Source organism: Papio anubis, chromosome 9 (genome assembly GCF_008728515.1).
Source record: "Papio anubis isolate 15944 chromosome 9, Panubis1.0, whole genome shotgun sequence".
Classification (NCBI taxonomy): Eukaryota; Metazoa; Chordata; class Mammalia; order Primates; family Cercopithecidae; genus Papio; species Papio anubis.
This window is the reverse complement of record NC_044984.1, coordinates 106109370-106122539: the sequence shown is the minus strand read 5'-3', so window position 1 is coordinate 106122539 and position 13170 is coordinate 106109370. Positions and strand designations below refer to the sequence as shown.

At 47.2% G+C, this 13170-nt stretch overlaps 1 protein-coding gene across 1 annotated transcript in view; it reads right to left on the bottom strand.

Annotated features, from left to right (window-relative positions):
• Window positions 1–922: 922 nt before the first annotated feature.
• Window positions 923–13170, bottom strand: part of ALDH2 (aldehyde dehydrogenase 2 family member) — a 42893-nt gene continuing 30645 nt past the window's right edge. Inside the window, exons 11-13 of the mRNA XM_009181737.2 lie at window positions 12513–12670; window positions 7138–7252; window positions 923–1365 (exon numbers count right to left, since the gene is read on the bottom strand). Of these exons, the coding sequence (XP_009180001.2) occupies window positions 1333–1365; window positions 7138–7252; window positions 12513–12670 (306 nt within the window). The 3' untranslated portion in view covers window positions 923–1332. The remainder of the gene's footprint in view (window positions 1366–7137; window positions 7253–12512; window positions 12671–13170) is intronic.

The window sequence follows — 13170 nt, the reverse complement described above, 5'->3', positions numbered from 1 at the left end:
ATTGGTCAATGTCACTTTTATTTGGCCTGATCAAGTTTTTACTAAGAACTGAACTGGGCACAATGGCTCACGCCTGTAATCCCAACACCTTAGAAGGCTGAGGCGGGAGGATCAATTGAGTCCAGGAGTTTGAAAACAGCCTGGGCAACATAACAAAACCCCATCTCCACAAAAAATACAAACATTAGCCCAGGAAGCTGAGGCAGGAGGATCTCTTGAGCCCAGGAGGTTGAGGCAGCAGTGAGCTATGATTGTGCCACTGCACTCCAGCATGGAAGACAGAGCAAGACCCTGTCTCCAAAAAAAAAAAAAAAATTGAGAACACTGGACATTCAGTGTCTCTTTTCTGGCTTACCTCTCCCCATCTTGGGCATCATGTTTAGGTTTTGTCTCTAGAGCACATCTCAGAGCCTGCTACGGGTAAACAGGCCAGAAGTTAAATGCATGAAACATTCAAGCACATTATTATTGGTGTAATTAAAATAAAAAACTAAATGCATGAAACAGAAGCTGTTTACCCACAGCGGAGGAGGAGCAGAAATCATACCCAGTGTGCCATATCATTACTGCCTGCCAGTGTTTCCTTAGGCTATTTTATTATTTTTGTTGAGATGGAGTCTCACTCTGACTCCCAGTCTCGAGTGCAGTGGCACGATCTCTACTCACTGCAACCTCCATCTCCCAGGTTCAAGCAGTTTTCCTGCCTCAGCCTCCCAAGTAGCTTATAAGTGCCAGCCACCATGCCTGGCTGCTTTCTGTATTTTTAGCAGAGACAGGGTTTCACTATGTTGGCCAGGATGGTCTCAAACTCCTGACCTTGAGTGATCCACCTGCCTCAGCTTCCCAAAGTGCTGGGATTACAGGGGTGAGCCACCATGCCCCGCCTTCCTTTGGTTATTGAGATGGACAAAGAGTTACCTAGTAAGTTGAGAGCAGCTTGTTTTTAATGAATCTTAGCCCAGAATACAAAGCAGGGTGTAGCAGTTGCCTTGATGCTGATATAATTGTAAACAATGGCTTTTTCTTCCCCTATAAACTCAAGTTACAGGAGGCGTTTCAGAGAGAGGATAAGACATTTGAATCTATTTTTTAAAAATGCACCCTGAAAGCTAGCAGTATTGTTGTCATTTAAAAGGTTTCTCATAGACTCTTACCCTCAGCCAACCCACCATGTTTATCAATTCAAATTCTAGAACTTTCTTGACCCAAGAGATTTTGTAGGAAGAATTTCTCTTTTCAGATATTCAGCACGCAAGGATCATTTTTCTTGGTTTTGTCGCTGATCTTGCTGAACTTTCCATCAATGGCTGAGGGAGAAAGCCCACATGGTTCTTATGAGTTCTTCTGAGGCACTTTGACTGTGATCTGTAAGGGGGACAGAGAACTGTTAGATCTTCCTGTTTGCCTGTGATCTGTAGGCATTCTCAGCTAGTTGCTGACTGAGTGTGAGCAGAAAGGGCTTTTCTTTTTTTTCCCCCAGGCTGGAGTGTAGGAGTGCAATTACAGCTCACTACAGCCTTGACCTCCTGGCTCAAGCAATCCTCCCACCTCAGCCTCCCAAGTAGCTAGAACTACAGGCATGCACCATAACACCCGGCTAACTTTTTGTATTTTTATTAGAGGTGGGGTCTCACTATGTTGCCCAGGCTTGTCTTGAACTCCTGGGCTCAAGTGTTCCGCCTGTCTGGGCCTCCCAAAGTGCTGAGATTACAGGCGTGAGCCACCACACGTGGCCTGTAACTACAATTTTGATGAACAGTTATAGGCCAATGATGTCAGAATTTCTATTTCAAATCTGGGTCTTGCCCCTGGAGCTCCAAGCCCATCTCCCTACATGTGTTCTCCACATCACCTCTTGGGTTTGGACAGGTACCTCAAACACAACCCTAAAGAGAACCACAGTACTTCAGTGTTCTCTATCATAGGACTGGCGTCACCACTCAACCCCTCCTTGTAAACCTGAGCACCACCTTTGATTCCTAGTTTTGCTTTTCCTCTCCATATCCAGAGTCACCAATCCTACTCCTGGCTTCCCGTTACATATACCCTCTTTTCTTTTTTTTTTTTTTTTTTTTTTTGAGACGGAGTCTTGCTCTGTCGCCCAGGCTGGAGCGCAGTGGCCGGATCTCAGCTCACTGCAAGCTCCGCCTCCCGGGTTTACGCCATTCTCCTGCCTCAGCCTCCCGAGTAGCTGGGACTACAGGCGCCCGCCACCGCGCCCGGCTAATTTTGTGTATTTTAGTAGAGACGGGGTTTCACCGTGTTAGCCAAGATGGTCTCGATCTCCTGACCTCGTGATCCGCCCACCTCGGCCTCCCAGAGTGCTGGGATTACAGGCTTCAGCCACCGCGCCCGGCCACATATACCCTCTTTTCTCCACCTGCACTGCACCACTCCAATCCAGACCACCATCATCTTTTTCCTTGGAGCAGTCTCCTGACAGCTCCCTCATCCCCCCTCTTACCAGATGGTCCATTCTCCCTATGGCAAACAGAGTGACGTTTCTTACATATTTTTTTTTTTTTTTTTTTTGAGATGGAGTCTCACTCTGTTGCCCAGGCGGGAGTGCAGTGGCACGATCTCAGCTCACTGCAACCTCCGCCTCCCAGGTTCAAGCAATTCTCCTGTCTCAGCCTCCCGAGTAGGTGGGACTACAGGCACCTGCAACCAAGCTTGGCTAATTTTTGTATTTTTAGTAGAGACGGAGTTTCATCTTGTTGGTCAGGCTGGTCTCGAACTCCTGACCTCAGGCAATTCACCTGCCTCGGCGTCCCAAAGTGCTGGGATTACAGGCATGAGCCACGGCGCCTGGTCGCTTTCTTAAATTTTTTTTTTTTTTTTTTTTTTTGAGATGGAGTCTCCCTGTGTCACCCAGGCTGGAGTGCAGTGGCGCGATCTTGGCTCACTGCAAGCTCCGCCTCCCGGGTTTACGCCATTCTCCTGCCTCAGCCTCCGAGTAGCTGGGACTACAGGCGCCCGCCACCTTGCCCGGCTAGTTTTTTGTATTTTTAGTAGAGACAGGGTTTCACCATGTTAGCCAGGATGGTCTCGATCTCCTGACCTCGTGATCCACCCGCCTCGGCCTCCCAAAGTGCTGGGATTACAGGCTTGAGCCACCGCGCCCGGCCTTTCTTAAATTTTTAAACAACTTTCTTGAGATATGATTTATGCACAATCAAGTGTAATTGCTTTTAGAATATTTTAAGTTGTGCAATCATCATCATACTTCAATTTTAGAACATCTGTATCATCTCCAAAAGCAATCTTGCACCCATGAACAGCCACTCCCCATTCCCCATGCCCTGGACAACCAGTAATAAGTTTCTGTCTCTATAGATTAAGCAGAGCAATCTTTTAAAAATACAAATTGAGCAGGCCAGGCACAGTGATTCACACCTGTAAATCCCAGAACTTTGGGAGGCCGAGGCAGGTAGATCACTTGAGGTCAGGAGTTCAAGATCAGCCTGGCCAACATGGTGAAACCCCATCTCTACAAATACAAAAAATCAGCCAGATGTGGTGGCAGGTGCCTGTAATCCCAGCTACTCAAGTGCTGAGGCATGAGAATCCGTTGAGCCCGGGAGGCGGAGGTTGCAGTGAGCCAAGATCATGCCACTGCACTCCAGCCTGGGCAACAGAGCGAGACTCTGTCTCAGGAAAAAAAAGAAAAAAAATTGAGCCACGTAATTCTTCTACTAAAAATGCTCCCATAGCTGAGATCAAACTCTATTATCAAAGACATCAAACCCCACATCATGGCCAACAAGGGCCTATGTATTCTGGCCCTGCTCTCTCCCCACTAACCACTACATCTTCCACCACCAGCAACTTTCCTGCAGTTCCTGGAAGAGCCGTATTTCTCACCATCGCAGCTTTTCCAGAAGTCATGCTCTTCGTCTAGAACGTTATTCTCTTCCTCCCTTCACCAAATCAACTTCCACTCATCCTTCAGGTATATCAGCTTAGATACCACCCTGTCATGTGGCCATCCTGGACGTCGCCTCCTTAACACTAGTCATGTGCCAAGATTTAAGAGTCTCCATCAACTGAAGTTGGACCTTTTATCCAATGCCATAAGTCAAAGCCCAGCACAGGCTGTCCACTCACATGGCCATCTCCTGCTGCTGTGGGCTCTGCTCGGGCAGTGGATGAAGTGTACATGCTGGGAAGTGGGTAGGGCATATAGGAAACAAGACTGACTGTGAGCTGGTCTTTGTTATAGCTTTATGGTGGGGACACAGGGGCTCATTCTACTGTTTTGTTTGTTTGTTTGTTTTTTGAGATAGAGTCTTGCTCTGTTGCCCAGGCTGGAGTATAGTGGCATGATCTCAGCTCACTGCAACCTCTGCCTCCCAGGTTCAGACAACTCTTGTCTCAGCCTCCTAAGTAGCTGGGACCACAGAAGCCTGTCACCAGTCTGGCCAATTTTTGCATTTTTAGTAGAGACGGGGTTTCACCATGTTGACCAGGCTGGTCTTGAACTCCTGACCTCAAGTGATCCGCCCACCTCGGCATCCCAAAATGCTTGGGATTACAGGCATAAGCCACTGTGCCTGGTCTCATTCTACCTTTATACCTATTCTTTGCATAGATTGGAAAGTTTCCACATTAAACAAGCAAACACGTTTAGTTGATTCCAGTGAGCTATTCAGAAACACAGGGTGTGTCCTCGGCCTCTCCAGTCTCAGGCTTGGCACTGTAGCCCTGAATGAGTCCTGTTTGCCTTTTCTCACCTGCTCCACAGCTGGCAGGCTTGCCTTGAGCCTCCTCTTTTCCAATCCTGGAAAGGCCAGCTCAACCCATTTACCTCTTCCTTAAACATCACTTGTGCTTATGTTTTCTGGTTAAACTATAATTAGTATTCACGGTAGGTAGAAACTCATTTTCACTTTAGTGTATTTCCCTGTTTTTTTTTTTTTTTAGACAGAGTCTTGCTCTGTCACCCAGGCTGGAGTGCAGTGGCATGATCTTGGCTCACTGCAAGCTCCACCCCCCAGGTTCACGCCATTCTCCCGCCTCAGCCTCCAGAGTAGCTGGGACTATAGGCTCCCACCACCACACCCGGCTAATTTTGTTTTTGTGTTTTTAATAGAGACGAGGTTTCACCATGTTAGCCAGGATGGTCTCAATCTCTTGACCTCGTGATCTGCCCGCCTCAGCCTCCCAAAGTACTGGGATTACAGGTGTGAGCCACTGCGCCCAGCCTATTTTGTTTTTTTTGAGTCTTCCTCTGTCGCCAGGCTGGAGTGCAGTGGTGCAATCTTGGCTCACTGCAACCTCCGCCTCCCAGGTTCAAGCGATTTTCCTGCCTCAGCCTCCCAAGTAGCTGGGACTATAGGCGCGCACCGTCATGCCCAGCTAATTTTTGTATTTTTAGTAGAGACAGGGTTTTACCATGTTGGCCAGGATGGTCTGGATCTCTTGACATCGTGATCCACCCACCTCGGCCTTCCAAAGTGCTTGGATTATAGGTGTAAGCCACTGCGCCTGGCCATTTTGTTTTTAATAAGATGGTGTCTCGCTACATTGCCAAATTAGTCTCTTATGAAATTGGCAAACACGACTCTTTAATTTGGCCTGTCCAAGTTTTTCGACTTACAAAACTGAGAGCCAGGCTGGGTGTGGTAGCTCACGCCTATAATCCCAGCACTTTGGGACCAAGGCAGGAGAATCACTTGACCCCAGGAGATTGAGACCAGCCTGGGTAACATAGTGAGACCCCATCTCTACAAGAAATAAAAAAATTAGTCGGGAATGGTGATGTGCACCTGTAGTCCCAGCTACTTGGGAGACTGAGATGCGAGGATCACTTCAGCCCAGGAGGTGGAGGCTGCAGTGAGCTGTGATGGCACCAGTGCACTCCAGCCTGGTGATTTCAATCCTGGAAAGCCTTCTCAACCCATTTTCCAGGCTGGCTTCAAACTTGTGGCTCAAGCGATCCTCCCACCTCGGCCTCCCAAGTAGCTGGAACTAAAGGCATGCACCACCACACTCCACTTTTTCCTGTCTTTTTTTATATTTATAAGTAAATGTATCTGAGTATCTATGTACATATATTCCAAAAATTCGCTTATATTGAATATATATTAGTTTGTATACTGTTTTTACTTTAAAGGCTAAGCATTTTCCATATCAAATATTCTACAAAAACATCTGTAACAGATACCTGTTACTCCTTGAACGGGGTGTTCCATAATTTATTGGGCATTAAGGTTACATCTGATTTTCCCTTCTTAGAGATAAAGCAGTGAAGAACATTTATGGAAGGAACGCTTTCTTTTATTTCTGATGAGTCCTTCAGGCTATATTCCAATCATTGAAGTTGCAAATCAAAGGAGATGGGTATGGTTATGGGCCTTGATATCTCATGCCTAATAGCTTATTTTTTTATTATTTATTTAAAAATATTTTTATTACTGTGGGAATTGCTCCATTCCAACCTAATAGCTCTCTTTTTTTTTTTTTGAGATGGGGTCTTGCTCTGTTACCCAGGCTGGAGTGCAATGGCACAATCTTGGCTTACTGCAACCTCCGCCTCCCGGGTTCAAATGATTCTCCTGCCTCAGCCTCCCGAGTAGCCGGGATTACAGGCGCACACCACCACGTCTGGCTAATTTTTGTATTTTTAGTAGAGACAAGGTTTCACCATGTTGGTCAGGCTGGTCTTGAACTCCTGACCTCGTGATCCACCCACACTGGCCTCCCAAAGTGCTGGGATTACAGGTGTGAGCCACGGCGCCTGGCCAGCTGATTCTTACTATAAGCTTTTCCTCTTGGCTCCACCCCCTGAGGTCTCTCCCTCTTCTCAGGCTCTATAGGCCTTGGCATATAACGAAGCCCAGCAAATGACCACATAGGGCTGGCTGGGGCATGTACCTCGGTATTTCTCATGGGACAGAGCAGAGGCTGGGTCTTTACCCTCTCTTGTCACTTCTCAGGCTTAAAATGGGAAATTAGTAGGAAACGCTGATGGCCTCAAGCATGAGGGAAAGGCCAAAAGGTGGCCTGCCCAGCAGACCCTAAACCCCTGGCAGGCCCCGAGATTCCAACAGACCCCGATCCTCCAGCAGGCTCCGAGCCACCAGCAGACCCTGAACCCCCAACAGGCCCTGAGCCCCCGGCAGGTCCCACACTCACAGTTTTCACTTCAGTGTATGCCTGCAGGCCGTACTCGCCCAGCTCCCGGCCACTGCCCGACATCTTGTAGCCGCCAAAGGGTGACTGGGCTCCAAACACATCATAGCAGTTGACCCTGTAATTTGAAATGAGATTGCAGAAGTCACTCTTGGGGGTTATGGGTTACACTCCCAGGATCCCCTGTATTGCCCCAAAGTCTGTATTTTATTTTTAACTTAAAAAAAATTTTTTTTTTGAAATGTAATCTTTCTCTGTTACCCAGGCTGGAGTTGCCATGGCATGATCTCGGCTCGTTGCAACCTCCACATCTGGGGTTCAAGAGATTCTCCTGCCTCAGCTTTCCGAGCAGCTGGACTACAGGCATGCGCAAACACGCCTGGAAATAACTTTTTTTTTTTTTTTTTGAGACGGAGTTTCGCTCTGTCGCCCAGGCTGGAGTGCAGTGGCCAGATCTCAGCTCACTACAAGCTCCGCCTCCCGGGTTCACGCCATTCTCCTGCCTCAGCCTCCCGAGTAGCTGGGACTACAGGCGCTCGCCACCTCGCCCGGCTAGTTTTTTGTACTTTTTAGTAGAGACGGGGTTTCACCATATTAACCAGGATGGTCTCGATCTCCTGACCTCGTGATCCGCCCGTCTCGGCCTCCCAAAGTGCTGGGATTACAGGCTTGAGCCACCGCGCCCGGCCAACTTTTTTTTTTTAAGAGACAGGGTCTCACTATGTTATCCAGGCTGTTCTCCAACTCCTGGCTTCCAGTGATCCTCCTGCCACAGCCTCCCAAGTAGGTAAGACTACAGGAATGTGCTACCATGGCTGGCTAATTTTTTTATCTTTTATTTTTTGTAGCGATGGGGGGGTCTGTGTTGCCCAGGCTGGTCTCGAACTCCTGGCCTCAAGTAATTCTCCTGCCTCAGGCTCCCAAAGCACTGGGATTACTGGTGTGAGCCACTGCACCTGGATGGGTTTCTTTTCTTTTTTTTTTTTTGCCATTAAAAAAATTATTAAATTTTATTTGAATTTAAAATTCACCATTTTATTTATGTATTTATTTATTTATTTTTATTATTATTATTTTTTGAGGTGGAGTCTCGCTCTGTCGCCTAGACTGGAGTGCAGTGGTGTGAGCTCGGCTCACTGCAACCTCCGCCTCCCAGGTTCAAGCGAATCTCCTGCCTCAGCCTCCTGAGTAGCTGGGATTACAGGTGCATGCCACCATGCTCAGTTAATTTTTCTATTTTTAGTAGAGACAGGGTTTCACCATGTTGGTCAGGCTGGTCTTGAACTCTTGACTTCGTGATCTGCCCGCCTTGGCCTCCCAAAATGCTGGGATTACAGGTGTGAGCCACCATGCCTGGCCTATTTTTTCTTTTCTTTTCTTTTTTTTTTTTTTTTTTTTTTGAGATGGAGTCTCACCCCCTGTCATGGGCGAGTGCAGTGTAGTTGGATCTCAGCTCACAGGCTCCTCCCGGGTTCCATGTTCTCTCCTGACTCAGCCTCCTGAGTAGCTGGGACTACTGGCGCCTGCCACCCAGCCCAGCTAATTTTTTTTTTTTTTTTTTTTTTTTTTGAGACAGAGTCTTGCTCTGTCACCCAGGCTGGAGTGCAGTGGCATGATATCAGCTCACTGCAACCTCTACCTCCTGGGTTCAAGTGATTATCCTGCCTCAGCCTCCTGAGTAGCTGGGATTACAGGCGCGCACCACCATGCCCCACTAATTTGTGTATTTTTAGTAGAAACGGGGTTTCACCATGTTGGTCAGGCTGGTCTTGAACTCCTGACATCATGATCCACCCACCTTGGCCTCCCAAAGCGCTGGGATTAAGGGTGTGAGCCACTGCACCCAGGCCTAATTTTTGTATTTTTAGTAGAGACGGGATTTCACCATGTTGGCCAAGATGGTCTCAATCTCCTGACCTTGTGATCTGTCCACCTCAGCCTCCCAAAGTGCTGGGATTACAGGGGTGAGCCACCACACCCAGCCTAAAATTCACCATTTTAAAGTGTACAATCACTGGTTGATAGAATATTCACAGTGTTGTGCGACCATCACCACTGTCTAATTGCAGAACATTTCTATCACACTGAAAGAAGCCCTATGCCTGGGAAGCAGGCACTCTCCATTCCTTCCTGCCCCAGCCCCTGGCAACCACTAATGTACTTTCTGTCTCTATGGATTCGCCTACTCTAGATATTTATAATACTGTAAATGGAATCACACAGTATGTGGCCCTCATGTCTGGGTTCTTTTTTTTTTTTTTTTTTTGGCGTCTCCACTCTGTTGCCCAGGCTGGGGTGCAGTGGCATGATCACTGACTGCAACCTCCGCCTCCCAGGTTCAAGCGATTCTCCTGCCTCAGCCTCCCAAGTAGCTGGGACTACAGGCACCTGCCACCACTGTCAGCTAAGTTTTGTATTTTTAGTAGAGATAGGGTTTCACCATGTTGGCCAGGCTGGTCTCAAACTCCTGATCAAGTGACCTACCCACCGCTGTGGGGAAAAGAAAGATCAGACTGTTACTGTGTCTATACAGAAAGAAGTAGACATAAGAGACTCCATTTTGTTGTGTATTTGAGATGCTGTTAATCTGTGACCCTACCCCCAACCTTGTCCTTGCAAGAGACATGTGCTGTGGTGACTCAAGGTTTAACGGATTTTGGGCTGTGCAGGGTGTGCTTTGTTAAACAAATGCCTGAAAGCAGTATGCTTGTGAAAAGTCATCACCATTCTCTTAATCCCAAGTACCCAGGGACACGTACACTGCCAAAGGTCGCAGGGACCTCTGCCTAGGAAAGCTAGGTATTGTCCAAGGTTTCTCCCCCTGTGATAGTCTGAAATATGGCCTCGTGGGAAGGGAAAGACCTGATCATCCCCCAGCCTGACACCCGTGAAGGGTCTGTGCTGAAGAGGACTAGTATAAGAGGAAAGAAGGCCTCTTGGCAGTTGAGATAGAGAAAAGCATCTGTCTCCTGCCCGTCCCTGGGCAATGAAACATGTTGGTGTAAAATCCGATTGTATGTTCTGTTTACTGAGAAAGGAGAAAACCGCCTTAGGGCTGAAGGTGGGACGTGCTAGTGACAATGCTGCTCTTTATGCACTAAAAAGGTTTATGGAGATGTTTGCATATGTGTATCAAGGCACAGCACTTTTCCTTAAAACTATTCATGTCACAGTTTTTATTTATTTATATGTCTTACTGCTGACCTTCTCCCTATGATGATCCCATTATCCTGCCATTTCCCTTTTTCTAAGATGGTGAAGATAATGATCAATAAATACTGAGGGAACTCAGAGACCGGTGCCGGCGTGGGTCCTCTGTATGCTCAGCACCGGTCCCCTGGGCCCACTTTTTCTTTCTCTATACTTTGTCTCTGTGTCTCATTTCTTTTCTCAAGTCTCTCATTCCACCTAACGAGAAACGCCCACAGGTATGGAGGGGCAGGCCACCCTTTCAACCTTGGCCTACCAAAGGCAGAGGTGGGAGGATTGCTTGAGCCCAGAAGTTCAAGGCTGCAGTGAGCTATAATTACAGATGTGAGCCACCATGCCCAGACAGTCTGGGTTCTTTCACTCAATGCTATGTTCAAGATTAATCCATGCTATTGCATGCATGGCTACTGACATGGTTTGGCTGTGTCCCCACCCAAACCTCATCTTGAATTGTAGCTCCCACAATTCCCACATGTTGTGGGAGGTAATTGAATCATGGGGCCAGGTCTTTCCCATGCTAGTCTTGTGATAGTGAGTAAGTCTCACAAGATCTGATGGTTTTATAAAGGGGAGTTTCCCTGCACAAGTTCTCTTCTCTTGTCTGCCCCCACGTGAGATGTGCTTTTCACCTTCCACCACGATTGTGAGGCCTCCCCAGTTCCCACACGTGGAACTGTGTGAGTCCATTAAACTTCTTTCCTTTAAAAATTACCCAGTCTCTGGAATGCCTTTACCAGCAGTGTGAGAACAGACTCATACAGTTACTTACTTCATTCCTTTCTGTGGCTGAGTCACATTTCATTGCATGGACAGATCACATTCTGTATCCATTCATCTACTGATGGACATTTGGGTTGTGTTCACCTTTTGACTGTTATAAATAATGCTGCTGTGAAGATTCATATACACGTTTTTATGTGGGTGTGTGTTTTTCTTTCTCTTGGATAAATACCTAGGAGTGGAATTGCTGGGTCATATGGGGGCTTCATGTTTAACTTTTTGAGGAGCTCCCAAACTATTTTCCACAATGAGTGTGCCATTTTCCATTCCCATCAGCAACACAGGAGGGATCTAATTTCTTCATATCCTTACCAATACTTAAAAATATATATATATATATATATATATATTTTTTTTTTTTTTTTTGTATTTGTATGTCTCGCTGTGTCACCCAGGCTGGAGTGCAGTGGCGCGATCTCGGCTCACTGCAAGCTCCGCCTCCCAGGTTCAGGCCATTCTCCTGCCTCAGCCTCCGAGTAGCTGGGACTACAGGCGCCCGCCACCACGCCCGGCTAGTTTTTTGTATTTTTAGTAGAGACGGGGTTTCACCATGTTAGCCAGGATGGTCTCGATCTCCTGACCTCGTGATCCGCCCGCCTCGGCCTCCCAAAGTGCTGGGATTACAGGCTTGAGCCACCGCGCCCGGCCTATATATATATTTTTTTTATTTTTATATATCATATAAATATGTATATATTTTTATATTATATATAAATATATATTTTTATATATTATATATTATATATATTTATATATTATATAAAATATATTATATAAAAATATATATATTTTTTATATTTATTATGCCCAGCCCGGGCAACGTGGCAAGATCTCATCTCTACAAAAAAAATTGTTTTTAATTGGCCAGGTGTGGTGGTACAGACCTGTGGTCCCAGCTACTCAGGAGGCAGAGGTGGGAGGATTGCTTGAGCCCAGGAGTTCAAGGCTGCAGTGAGCTATAATCGCACCCCACAGCACTTCAGCCTGGGTGGAGTATTTTTTTCTGTCTCAAAAAATAAAACTAAAAATAAATAAAATAGTAAATATATAGCCATCCTAGTGGGGCTAAGTGTGAAGTGGGGGCTAAGTTTTTAGGATCAGTGTCACAATCACGGGTCCCTCTGCTCTGGTCTCCTGCCCTGAGGCAGCTGGGGAGGAGGCCCACCACCCAGCTGCCTGCCAAGGACAGGTGCAGGGCGTTTGCACCACAGAGAAGCTTGATCCCTCGGAGGTGAGGTAGCAGGACCTCTCAAATCAACATCACACCCTGACCCAGGAGAAACTGAGCCCAGCTCCCCAAATTCCAGGATGGTGACCACTGGATTCCAGAAGGCCCTGGCTTTGAGGAATCTCTGTTGGGTTGTGAGGGGCTGCTGGAAGGCTCTTACCACACGGTGCCCGCCTGGAGGGCCTGGGACAGGTAATTGGCCTTGTCCAAATCCTTTGTGAAGACAGCTGCGGCCAGCCCGTACGTGGAATTGTTGGCTCTCCCAACAACTTCCTCTATGGTCTTGAACTTCAGGATCTGCATCACTGGCCCGAAGATCTGGAGGGACAGAGCAGAGTAGGGGTTTCAGCAACACAGAGGCACCTGCCATCGAGCTCTCGCAGAGCAGAACAGATGATTCCAGATTGGGGGATGAGCCCCCAGCCATGCTCTAACAGTTCCAGGGGAAGACAACAGTCATCAAGCTCAGCAGAACACAGAGGGAATGGAGCTAACAGGGGCCAACTTCCTCCTGTGGTCCCCGGGCTTTACATACAGTTTCCCATTTCTAAACAATTCTGCCAGGTATGTTATTCACACGTGACATGTAGATTTAGTGTGAAAGAATTTAAGTCAGCTGGGCACTGTGGCTCATGTGGCTCATGCCTGTAATCCCAGCACTTTGGGAGGCCAAGGTGGGAGAACTGCTTGAGTCTAGGAGTTTGAGTCCAGCCTGTCAAACACAGTGAGACCTTGTATTTACTAAAAAAAAAAAGAAAAAGAAAAAAAAAAAAAAGAAATTCTGACTGGGCATGATGGCTCACACCTGTAATCCCAGC